Below are 12,346 nucleotides of genomic sequence, written 5' to 3'. Positions count from 1 at the left end.
TGATGAAGCAATTCCCATAGACTGGCATAGGAATAAATTCCTATAAAAATGGACTCTAGAAACTGAGAATTTTGGGGTGTGATTCTGCAAACCAATTTCCAGGAGCATCAGATGTGCATCTGAAAAGGCCTTGCTCCCGCCTCGTGTCCAGGCCACCTGGCCAGTGACTTGCCATGAGCAACTCTAAGGCTGGTAACTATGATAACAACCTTGCAGAATCTGTGTGTGTGTGTGTATGAATGAATGTGTGAATAAATATAAAATTGAATGGAATGTTATAGCTATAACTAACTGCTTACTTCAGAGTAGCAGCCGTGTTAGTCTGTATTCGCAAAAAGAAAAGGAGTATTTGTGGCACCTTAGAGACTAACAAATTTATTAGAGCATAAGCTTTCGTGAAGTGAGCTGTAGCTCATGAAAGCTTATGCTCTAATAAATTTGTTAGTCTCTAAGGTGCCACAAGTACTCCTTTTCTAACTGCTTACTATGATTCTTTCTGTATTCACAATAAATGTGGCATTTTGCCTTTTCCCCTTTAATAAGATCCTGCTGGTTTTTATTTTATTGGTATAACAATGTAACTGTTATCTGATAGTTTGCACAGTAGGAAAGAGCCAGGAAACTTGAGGCACCAGGATAAAAATAGAAAATATAGACAAAAAGCAGGATAAAATATACATGGTTTCAAAATAGAAACTAGTAGGATTTCCCTGGCATAGAAATGTAGGGATACCATGGGGTAAATTCTGGATGCCATACCCGGAGATTTAACTGCATGTATCCCATTCATTTTAAATGCTGCATGGAAAATTTACCCCTTAAGTTCTGATATGTAGTGAAACCATTTCTTAATGATATATGGTTTGTAACAACTATGGCTTTAATATTTAATGGGACCAGATACTCAGCTGCTGGAAATTGATGTAGCTCCTTGACTCCCTTGTTAACAGTAATGAGAGAAAAACAAAACAAATTGCAGTTATTTAAACAAAACAGAGCAAGTTAAGAGTGGAATTTCAGCTTAGCTCTGAGTGTATTATCATAAGAACATAAGAACAGCCATATTGGGTCAGACCAATGATCCATCTAGCCCAGTATCCTGTCTTCCGACAGTGGCCAATGCCTGATGCTTCAGAGGGAATGAACAGAACAGGTAGTCATCAAGTGATCCATCTCCTGTCATCGACTTCCAGCTTCTGGGAGTCAGAGGCGAGGGATACCCAGAGCATAGGGTTGCATGCCTGACCATGTTGGTTAATAGCCATTGATGGAACTATCCTCCATGAACTTATCTAACTCATTTTTGAAGCCAGTTATACTTTTGGCCTTCACAACATCCGTTGACAACAAGTTGCACAGGTTGACTATGCGCTGTATGAAGAAGTACTTCCTTTAGTTTGTTTTAAACCTGCTGCCGATTTATTTCTTTGGGTGACCCCTGGTTCTTACATTATGTGAAGGAGTAAATAACACTTCCTTATTCACTATCCCCACACAATCATGATTTTATAGACCTCTGTCATATCCCCCCTTAGTTGTCTTTTTTCCAAGCTGAAAAGTACCAGTCTTTTTAATCTTTCCTCACACAGAATAATTTTTATTGCCCTTCTCTATATCTTTTCCAATTCTAAGATATATTTTTTGAGATGGGGTCACCAGAAATGCATGCAGTATTCAAGGTGCGGGCATACTGTGGATTTATATAGTGGCATTATGATATTTTCTGTTTTATTATCTATTCCTTTCCTAATGGTTCCTAACATCCTGTTGGCTTTTTTGACTGCCACTGCACACTGAGCAGATGTTTCCGGAGAACTATCCACGATTACTTCAAGATCCCTTTCTTGAGATCTTGGTAACAGCTAACTTAAATCCCACCATTTTGTATGTACAGTTGGGATTATGTTTTCTAATGTGCATTACTTTGCATTTATCAACATTGAATTTCGTCTGCCATTTCATTGACCAGTCAACCCAGTTTTGTGAGATCCCCAAGCCCTTTAAAGCCCTTCCCCCAAGCCCCGCTGCCGGAGCCCCGGGATAGCGGCAGCAGGGCTCTGGCTGCGCTTTAAAGGGCCTGGGGCTCCAGCTACCACGGGGAGCTCCGGGCCCTTTAAAGCGCCCCCAGTGCTCCCCACAGTGGTCGCAGCCCCTGGGGCTCCTTGCAGTGGCCGCAGCCCCAGGTCCTTTAAAGCACCCCCCGAGCCCTGCTGTTGGAGCCCCAGGGTAGTGGTGGCAGGGCTCCGGCGGTGATTTAAAGGGCCAGGGGCTCTGGCTGCTGCGAGGAGACCTGGGCCCTTTAAAGTGCCCCCCGAGCCCTGCTACCGCAGCCTCGGGGTAGCAGCGGCTGGGCTCCAGTGCTGATTTAAAGGGCCCGGGGCTCCAGCCACTGCGGGGAGCCTCAGGCCCTTTAAAGCACCCCTGGGGCTCCTGCAACATCCAGAGCCCCCGGGGCTCCTTGCAGCAGCCAAAGACCCCGGGCCCTTTAAAGCGCCCCCCAAGCCCTGCTGCCAGAGCCCCGGGTAGCAGCGGCAGGGCTCCGGCACTGATTTAAAGGGCCAGGGACTCAGGCTGCTGCGGGGAGCCCTGGGCCCTTTAAAGCACCCCTCCTGAACCCCCGGGGCTCCCCGCAGCAGCCGGAGCCCATGGGCCCTTTAAAGCGCCTGCGAGCCCCGTTGCCAGAGCCCCGGGGTAGCGGCGGCAGGGCTCCAGCGGTGATTTAAAAGGCCCGGAGCTCCACTGCGGTAGTGGCAGCCAGAGCCTGGGGCCCTTTAAATCACCCCAGGGCTCCCAGCTGCCTCTGCAGCTGTTAGCTCTGGGGGTGATTTAAAGGCCCCAGGGCTCCCAGCCACAAACGGAGCCCTGGGGCCTTTAAATCTTGATTTAAAGGGCTTGGATATTTAAAGGCCCACCTCTTCCAGTTGAGACCATGCCCCCCTGCTCAGGACTCTGGAGTACTGCTAAGTCCTTTTAGTTACTTTCACCCCTGCCTTTGTAATTCTTCACAGTCTGCTTTGAACTTAGCTATCCTGAGTAATTTAGTGTCATTTGCAAAGTTTGCCACCTCACTGTTTACCCCTTTTTACACATCATTTATGAATGTGTTGAACAGCACTGAATCCAGTACAGATTCCTGGAGGATACCACTATTTATTGCTCTCCATTCTGAAAACTGACTGTTTATTCCTACCTTTTGTTTCCTGTTTTACAACCCATTACTGATCAATGAAAGGGTCTTCCCTCTCACCCAAGACTGCCTACTTTTCTTGAGAGCCTTTGCTGAGGGACCTTTGCAAAGGCTTTCTGAAAGTCCAAGTAAAGTATATGCACTAGATCACCCTTGTCCACATGTTTGTTGACCCCCTCAAAGAATTCTAATAGATTGGGAAGGCATGCTTTCCTTTACAAATGCTGTGTTGACTCTTCCCCAACAAATCAAGTTCATCTATGTATCAGATAATTCTGTTTTTTACTATAGTTTTCACCATTTTGTCTGGTACTGAAGTTAGGCTTACTGACCTTTAATTGCCAGCATTGCCTCTTGAAAAATGAGCATTACATTAGCTATCCTCCAGTCGTTCCTCCTGGGGAATTCTGTGCCAAAAATTTAAAAATTCAGCTTCAAAAAATTAAAAATTCTACACACAATATTTTAAAATTCTGCATATTTTATTTGTCAAACTAACACAATATAATCATCCTGGTTTCAATTATGTTGGTAATTTGTTTAAACTACAATATAACGGTTGGAGAATGGGAGTGGACAGCATTAGAGAAAATCCTCAAACCTCCTTTCTCTAATACTAATGTAGGTAAGTTTGACCCTTTATTTCTAGTTATTAGTCAACAAATATATGCAGCCACATGCTCAGTGTTACATCATAGGCAACTGAAGAGCAGATGAGGGCTGGTGAATCAAACTCACAATTTATATTGGCTACTGACCATCTCCAGAAAGCTCAGTAGCAAACAGTTCATGGAGCATATTTTGTTAGGAAATGTTTTCAGTCCAAACTTTTAGATCAGTTCTAATCACTAAAGCACCATAAGCATTTATAAGCCATACTGTCCTTACAATAAGATTCCTTTACACCACTCTGGCAATGTAAAGGAACCTTAAAATGTTTACACCTGTTTTATACTCCTGGGTAATTCACAAAGGCAATGGGAACAATTCACTAAGCAGGCAGGCTGCTACATTCTGCTCTGCCTGAGGGGACAGAGTCTTCCCCATGCCTACCTGTTCAGAAAAACCCCAAAGCCCTGCCCCTCAATGCCAAGCATGTCACAAAAGCATGCGAGAGGGACAGAATGTCTTTCTCTCTCAGACGCATGACTGCCCAGCACCCCACTTCTCCCCTGGTGGTGATTTATGTCTTTACTGGCTGCTCCAGGCACCCAAACCGACCTGCCCGAGCTGCTGGGGAGGGACACGTGACCAGTCTTGAGGCTTTCTTTTGCTTCCCCGTCAGAAGTCATTTGAATTCTCTGCATTCACAGTGATGCAGAATTCCCCCAGGAGTAAGTCATTTGGCACAGAGCACAAATCGCATTGATTTAGGCAATAAGTTACATACCACAGTTAGTAGTTCTGCAATTTCATATTTGAGTTCCTTCAGAACTCTTGGGTGAATACCATCTGGTCCTGGGGACTTATTACTGTTTAATTTATCAGTTTATTCCCAAACTTCCTCTATTGACACTTCAAACTGGGGCAGTTCCTCAGAATTTCACCTAAAAAGAATGGTGTGGAAACCTTCTTCACATCCTCTGCAGTGAGACTGATGCGAAGGATTCATTTAGCTTCTTCTCAGTGGTCTTATCTTCCTTGAGTGCTCCTTTAACACCTCAATTGTCTTTCTCTTATTAGTTTAGAGAGACTTTTAAAACATGAATATACTTTTTTGCAATTTGATGCATTAAATTATATTTACTGTGTATGAATTCAGTCTGGTAAACATGAGCCAGAACCTCTTCCTAGATCTGGGCCCAAGAAAATGTCTGTAGGTGTTGAGGGGACAGAATTTTCCTCTGCCCCCAGTGTGGAGTTTGACTAGCAGATATACATAGTTGTGTACGCATCACTTCTGCTCCCATCTTACCTACGTTAGCCTCCCACTGGATCTTTTGTTGGCTGGTAAAGCACACGTCATGAAGCACAGCCCTGTGGCTCACCATATTGAGGACCCTTTTCTGGGCTTCCTGCATTTTACCACCACCCACAGTGCATTAGAACATCATTGTTCCTGTTAAAAGAAAAGGAGGACTTGTGGCACCTTAGAGACTAACAAATATATTTGAGCATAAGCTTTCGTGAGCTACAGCTCACTTCATCGGATGCATTCAGTGGAAAATACAGTGGGGAGATTTATATACACAGAGAACATGAAACAATGGGTGTTATCATACACACTGTAAGGAGAGTGATCAGTTAAGGTGAGCTATTACCAGCAGGAAAGCGGGGGGGGGGGACCTTTTGTAGTGATAATCAAGGTAGGCCATTTCCAGCAGTTGACAAGAACATCTGAGGAACAGCGGGGTGGGGTTGGGGTGGGGGAATAAACATGGGGAAATAGTTTTATTTTGTGTAATGACTCATCCACTCCCAGTCTTTATTCAAGCCTAAGTTAATTGTATCCAGTTTGCAAATTAATTCCAGTCTCTCGTTGGAGTCTGTTTTTGAAGTTTTTTTTGTTGAAGAATTGCCACTTTTAGGTCTGTAATCAAGTGACCAAAGAGATTGAAGTGTTCTCCACCTGGTTTTTGAATGTTATAATTCTTGATGTCTGATTGGTGTCCATTTATTCTTTTATGTAGAGACTGTCTGGTTTGGACAATGTACATGGCAGAGGGGCATTGCTGGCACATGATGGCATATATCACATTGGTAGAAGTGCAGGTGAACAAGCCTTTGATAGTGTGGCTGATGTGATTAGGCCCTATGATGGTGTCACTTGAATAAATATGTGGACAGAGTTGGCATCAGGTTTTGTTGCAAGGATAGGTTCTTGGGTTAGTGGTTCTGTTGTGTGGTGTGTGATTGCTGGTGAGTATTTGCTTCAGGTTGGGGGACTGTCTGTAAGCAAGGACTGGCCTATCTCCCAAGAGCTGTGAGAGTGATGGCTTGTCCTTCAGGATAGGTTGTAGATCCTTGATGACGCGTTGGAGAGGTTTTAGTTGGGGGCTGAAGGTGGATGGCTAGTGGCGTTCTGTTATTTTCTTTGTTGGGCCTGTCTTGTAGTAGGTAACTTCTGGGTACTCTTCTGGCTCTGTCAATCTGTTTCTTCACTTCAGCAGGTGGGTACTGTAGTTGTAAGAACACTTGATAGAGATCTTGTAGGTGTTTGTCTCTGTCTGAGGGGTTGGAGCAAATGCGGTTGTATCGTAGAGCTTGGCTGTAGACAATGGATCATGTGGTGTGGTCTGGATGAAAGCTGGAGGCATGTAGGTAGGCATAGCGGTCAGTAGGTTTCCGGTATAGGGTGGTGTTTATGTGACCATCGTTTATTAGCACCATAGTGTCCAGGACTGTTGTGTTCAAGAGGGAGGGAAACCATTTTCCCCTTTATGATGTGATCAAGCATGTTTTTCTCTGCACATAAGTGGGTCCATCCAAGTCCTGATCATTTTACTGCTGCAGTATCACGGAGGTGAATGACAACTGGAATTGGTTTGCTGCGAACATTTGAGTTCTTGACTTTATCTTGCATGAATTGCTGGAGGGAATCAGAATCAGCTTGGATTCTCTAGGGTTTGCCAAAAGCAAATTTCAAATTGCATATTTGGTTATAGAATTCTCAGCTTTGTAATTCACACTCTGGGTTACCTATTGCCAGTTGGGGGAGAGTAGCAATACTATGTGATTTCTGGAAGCCAGCAATATAGAACAAATTGCTAACATTCACGATGTGTGAATTATTTGCAACCCAATAGTTATTAGCAGAAATGCAATCAGTGAACTCATTTGAATTACAAGAAAATCAGTCTGTTTATATACATTTCACAGACACACACACACACACACACATAAATGACAAAATTTGATGAATTGAAAAAATTATTCATTCCAGATTCTTTGCTCTGCTCTAATGGGTCATAATAGCAGTGGAAGAAAGTTGGGGATTATCAGCATTTATAAGGGCACAAGTTGCTTTGCCCTTTAAATATTCAGGGTTGGGTCCTCAGCTAGTGTAAATAGGTATAGCTCAATAGACTTTTAGTAATACAATGGATACATTTAAAGATACATTTTAATGTGTCTGTTCCTCTTTCCACACTTACAGCCATCCCCATGAATGACAATGGGAGTTATTGTACTTGCATATATGAAAAGAAAAGCCCTAATTATGTAGGATACCATACAGAGGGATGAGAGAGGCTGGCTTGTTCTCTTGTTGGATGATAACCAAGGGGATAGTTGCCCCCATAACTTTAAACTTTTCATTTTCTTCGTTTAAAAATGCTGGGTTGTGTATAACTGCTGGGGGGCAGTCCCAGGCAGCTGCTGAGTACCCCAGGGGTTCAGGTCCACTCTTATCACATAAGAATGTCATATCCCAACAATGAAAACCAATGCCAGTCCTTTTGGGGTTTGCATACCCAAGGGCAGAATACTTGATTTTCTTGAAGGTGGAGGCAATTTGAGTCTAAAATAAGGGATGACCTTGGTGCTGAGAAATAACACAGAGTCAGTAGAAAGGCATGTGCATGAGTGTAGAGCTGCTGTGTGTATTCATGGACACTATCAACAACAAAATCTCTTGGACTGAGAAGTTTCTGAATCTAAATAAGTTGGCAGCATCCAGGGGAATTTTAGTCATTTAGAAACTGCTGAAAATTCCACTGGCTTTCCTCCAGCACCTGTGGTTAGGTTATGTATTAAACGTTTGCTGCTGTAATGCTACAAGGGATCATTTACATAATAGAGCTGGTAGCTTATATAAACTATTGGACTAAACTGTGATATGAAGTTGTCTGAGTTGTCTGGAAGTCAGTTAAAGCAGGCAGGAGCACTGACACTGAATCTGGGGACAGACGTCATCTCACGGAGAAGAACTCTTAAGGCTGAGACTGTAAAATCACATTGAGTTACCGTGGTGCCAACATTTTCCAGTTAGCCTTCCCAATCTGATAACAAACACTTGGCTCTTGCTGGGAGTATGAGGAAAATGAAGCGTGCCTGCTGCCAATTCATTGGAGGAAGAAAGCTGCAGGGACCATCTTCTGGTGAAAATGCATCAATGCTTCCCAAAGAGACTCAAAAGGAGAGAGAGAAGCAGAAATCAAAGGGGAGACAGAGAGTGAAAAATATGGCAGTCAAATTGCTGAAGAATTTGTCCTCTGTGAAGGAGGAAACTGAAGAGAAGCCTGTGGACAAAGAATCTGGTGGGAGGCAATATCTCTCAGGTACTCTCTGCTAGTCTGTCCTCCCCACTGGCCTCCTCTGTTTCTTCTCACCATGGAGACTGTTTTCATCAGCTGCTGCCGTTTGGAATAGGCTTCCTATCTCTCTCCTCCTCCTGGATTCACCTCTCGTTTCAGATCCTTTCTGAAATGTATATTTCTCCTTGTCTGTGTTTTTTAATTTTACTCCCTTTTCTGTTGCTCATTTGTATTTCACTTTGCAACTGTATTATCCATCCCTGCAAAGCACCTTGGGTTAGTTTGTAAGAAAGATGTGATACAAAGCAGAGTTTGGTTGTAAGAATGTTCATATCGTGGTCTATTCTTCCAGTAATGTGCAGGGGGGGCATGTGTAGGTAACCTATGCCAACTTAGCTCCCTCTCCATGCTACATCTATTGGCAGGTGCTGGGCCCTTATATGTTGATACCAAAGAAATCTGTTGCCACAGGCAATTGATATTTAGTGATTGTTGCGAGAACCAGAGAGTTAAAAGCACACTTTTAACTAGATGTAATAAAGCATTTTGTAGGAAGCTGGATTCTGGGAAATATTTTCCTATGTGAATCATCATTTTAAATCCCTTAAAGGGCAATGCCCTCCTAGATCCTGACTCTAATGACAAACAGTAAAGATATAGGCACAGTTACAGGACGAGCTGGGCTTTAGACCCCTTTTAAGGTGCGTCTCCAATGCCCTCAAGCTCAGGTTTGTGGGACCCATGCTTGAGGAGTCGGTATTTCCAAACCCATGCTTGCACATCCAAAAACTTCATTGTAAACCTGGGTTTACAATTGCTGGGCCTGGGTTTCACAACCTTGCTAACACATCCGTACTGCACTATGCAGACCTTTTGTCACAGGTCTGCGGCTTAACCTGCGTCCATGCTGCAAAATGACAGGGCTTGGACCTGAGTCACAGTGGGTCTCAGGCTCTGACCCACTCCCTAGCAGGGTCCTAGGTGATTGCTGACCTGAGTCAGACTGATTTGTGCGTGGCTGGAAAGGGGTCTTGGGCTCAAACCTGAGTCCAAGCCCGGGCTTAGTGTGCAGTGTAGACAAACCCTTAATCCCTCTCGAGTGCACCCCTCAGGTGACAGACCTTTCTGCCTAAACCACTCCCAAGGTTGGAACCATGTGACTTTACCACCCTTACGCTAAATCTCAGGATGCAGCCCTCTAGCTAACCTGACAGACCCAATTGGGTTTGGCACCTTCAGGTCCTTTTCCTCTGGGAGCCTGTGACAGAATGGATTTGCAGGGACACAGAAACAGCTTCTTCAGAACAAAGAATTGGTTATTCACCCAAAGGTACAAAGCATGCAGAGCAAAGGTACCCAGCAAAAATGCCTGTGTGCATATTCCCCTTACCCTACACCTTAATCTTTCCTTGCTAACTCAACACAGTTAATCCCATCTTTGGTCAGAAGAGTGACACTGAGTTCTGCAACATGCTCTGTGACTCCCTCTCCCAATGTGGTGTCTGTCCCCATCAAGACAACCCATTCAACTCCCTTCTTTCCTAGGCCAATATCTTTAAAGTTTTAGCATCTCCTTTGATCCTGATTTAGGTCTTGGAAGAGTGCACCTTGCCATAGGAGCTGGAGCCAGGCATTGAGTATTCTCCAATCAGTGGCCTCTTGCTTGTCTCCTTAGAGACGCTTTGTATTCTATGGACTGTACCTTATCTTTGCTTCATTTGTTTCATTTCCTGTTGATTTCCCACTTCCAGCCTCTTTTCACTCTATGAAATCAGGCACAAGTATACTGAGATGCACATGATATGTATAAAAAATAATACACAACTCCCTCATTCTCCACAGATGTATTTGAAATTGTTTCCAGGGTGTGACCAATCACCAATCACACCAGCTTGTTAAGCATAGGCTCCCATGAGATCCAGGTTCCCTTCCTGGCTCTGCTATAGCTAGGCTTGGAAGAGTTAGTTTTTTAATGCTGCTTGAGAACTTATTAGAGTTTGATTTAAGGCTATTCACTTTGTATGTTTTGACTTGTGATGTTGACAATTGTGTTTTAAGGGTTATAAACCTTTAACTTTTTGAATTGTAGCATCTACTGTCATTAAAAAATTATTGTCTGACTCATCCCATTTCCCAGAACTGTGAAAGTTTATATCAATCAAAAATTTAAAAAAGATTAAACCCCATAATTATGTGCAACTGTGAAAATGTGTAAATGGATAAAAATGTTGAAAAGTGTTGAAAAACAAACATCAATAGTATTTGTCAAACTTATATATATATAAGTTCTGCCACGCCTAACTGTTGATGACTGTGGGAAAATCACTTAACTGCACCGGGCCTCAGTCTACCCACCTGTAAAATGGGAATGATACCCTACCTCACAAGGCTGTTATGAGAATATATTCTTATTATCTGTGAGTTGCTCAGTAATTAGTATGATGATTGCCATAGAAAAGTCTATAGCTAAGTCAATAACCTTCTGGTTGTATTTTTACTGTTTCAGATCAAGCCATTTGTGAATTGATAGATCAAGCAAAATTTCTTGAAGCTTGTAATCACATTTATGATCTGGAACAATCTGAACATAAGAGTGAAATAAAGATTGACTTACTTTACAAAAAAGTAGCAGAAAGAATGTGGTCAGTTGTACAAGAAGCAATCAGTGGAAGCGATAGTATGTTTCTGGAGCCACTGAAATCAGTAGGTGAATCACTGAAGTGGGAGAAAGAGAAAGAAAAAGAATGGTTTGACCGTGTCAAAGACATGGAATCTGTTTCAACCTGGAGCCCAAAATACTGGAATAAAGATCTGGAGAAACTGCTAATGGAGTGCATGGCAACACAGATTCCCTCCTTTGTGTCTGCTAGCAACACAGATGAGTCTGCATTAAAAGATCATCTAAGTCAGTTGGAAACCACAATTTTTCCCAACCTGAGATGCAAAAGAGATGTCTTCAAAGAAGCAGGATTGCTCACTATCTATACAAAATGTTGTCATGCCTGTTTGTCTTCTCAACTTTCCACACTTACAGACGGTGATATGAGCTTCAGCAAATGTCTTCTCATTTATGAATGGGGCTTTAATATGTACAGAAGGTATGTTTGAAGTAATTCCTCTTTTTCTTTATATCTTTCAGTTTCTCTTTTAGTTCTGAGCATCATCCTTCTTGAGCTTCAAGGTAGTGCTATTGAAGGAACATAAAGGGAAAGGTTAGCCAATATTCAGGCCCTTGTGGGTTAGGAGGAGAAATTGATAATAGGTATGTCTTTGGTGCAGTCCTATTTATTTACAAAGTATGGACACAAAGTCCTGTTTCCCTAAGCACAGTAGGAAGCAAACAGCAGGAGGCATTTTCTTTGCTCACAGTTTCAAGCTCTGTTCCAGCTCTCTCTTTTGGCTTTCTCTCATGGTCTCGCTATTAGCACTTCTCTTACTGTCTCCTTGGATTTCTTGCTGCTTTCTGTCTGCTTCTGACTTCTTCTGGCTCACAGACATGCTCAAAGAAAAGGAGTACTTGTGGCACCTTAGAGACTAACAAATTTATTAGAGCATAAGCTTTCGTGAGCTACAGCTCACTTCATCGGATGCATCTGTAGCTCACGAAAGCTTATGCTCTAATAAATTTGTTAGTCTCTAAGGTGCCACAAGTACTCCTTTTCTTTTTGCGAATACAGGACTAACACGGCTGCTACTCTGAAACCTGTGATGAGACATGCTCAGATCGATCAAACAATGCCCCGCCTCCCTGCGGTTGTATTCAGGCCCCAGGAAAAATTCCTTAGACCACATGGCTCAACTCCTACTCCAGCCTTGCCATGCTGGTCTGTTATTTTGGGTGGTAGCTTCTATTGTTTCAGCTATTACTCATGAAAGGGGCATTTAACACCTCCCTCATTTAGCCTAATGTAATGGAAGGCAGCTATCATGCCTACCAGCACTGCCCATAGCCTAAAGACACACT

General features: G+C 43.1%; 1 protein-coding gene across 16 annotated transcripts in view; it reads left to right on the top strand.

The window, feature by feature from the left end:
• The window catches only part of LOC119857420 (exocyst complex component 3-like protein 2), a 101,208-nt gene that overhangs the window by 55,932 nt on the left and 32,930 nt on the right, over positions 1-12,346 (top strand). For 7 of the 16 annotated variants that reach the window (XM_043515824.1, XM_043515825.1, XM_043515821.1 and 4 more), the window contains one exon: positions 10,889-11,480. The exons of 4 other annotated variants lie outside the window; for them this stretch is intronic. In XM_043515824.1, the coding sequence (XP_043371759.1) occupies positions 11,020-11,480 (461 nt within the window). In that variant the 5' untranslated portion in view covers positions 10,889-11,019. Of the gene's footprint in view, positions 1-7,983; positions 8,407-10,888; positions 11,481-12,346 lie in introns of those variants that run through there. 5 more of the 16 variants (XM_043515818.1, XR_006281858.1, XM_043515819.1 and 2 more) reach the window with 5 other exon arrangements.

The sequence above is a fragment of the Dermochelys coriacea genome, chromosome 6 (genome assembly GCF_009764565.3).
Source record: "Dermochelys coriacea isolate rDerCor1 chromosome 6, rDerCor1.pri.v4, whole genome shotgun sequence".
NCBI classification, from domain to species: Eukaryota; Metazoa; Chordata; order Testudines; family Dermochelyidae; genus Dermochelys; species Dermochelys coriacea.
The sequence above is the reverse complement of the archived record's forward strand: the minus strand, read 5'-3'. Positions and strand labels throughout refer to the sequence as shown.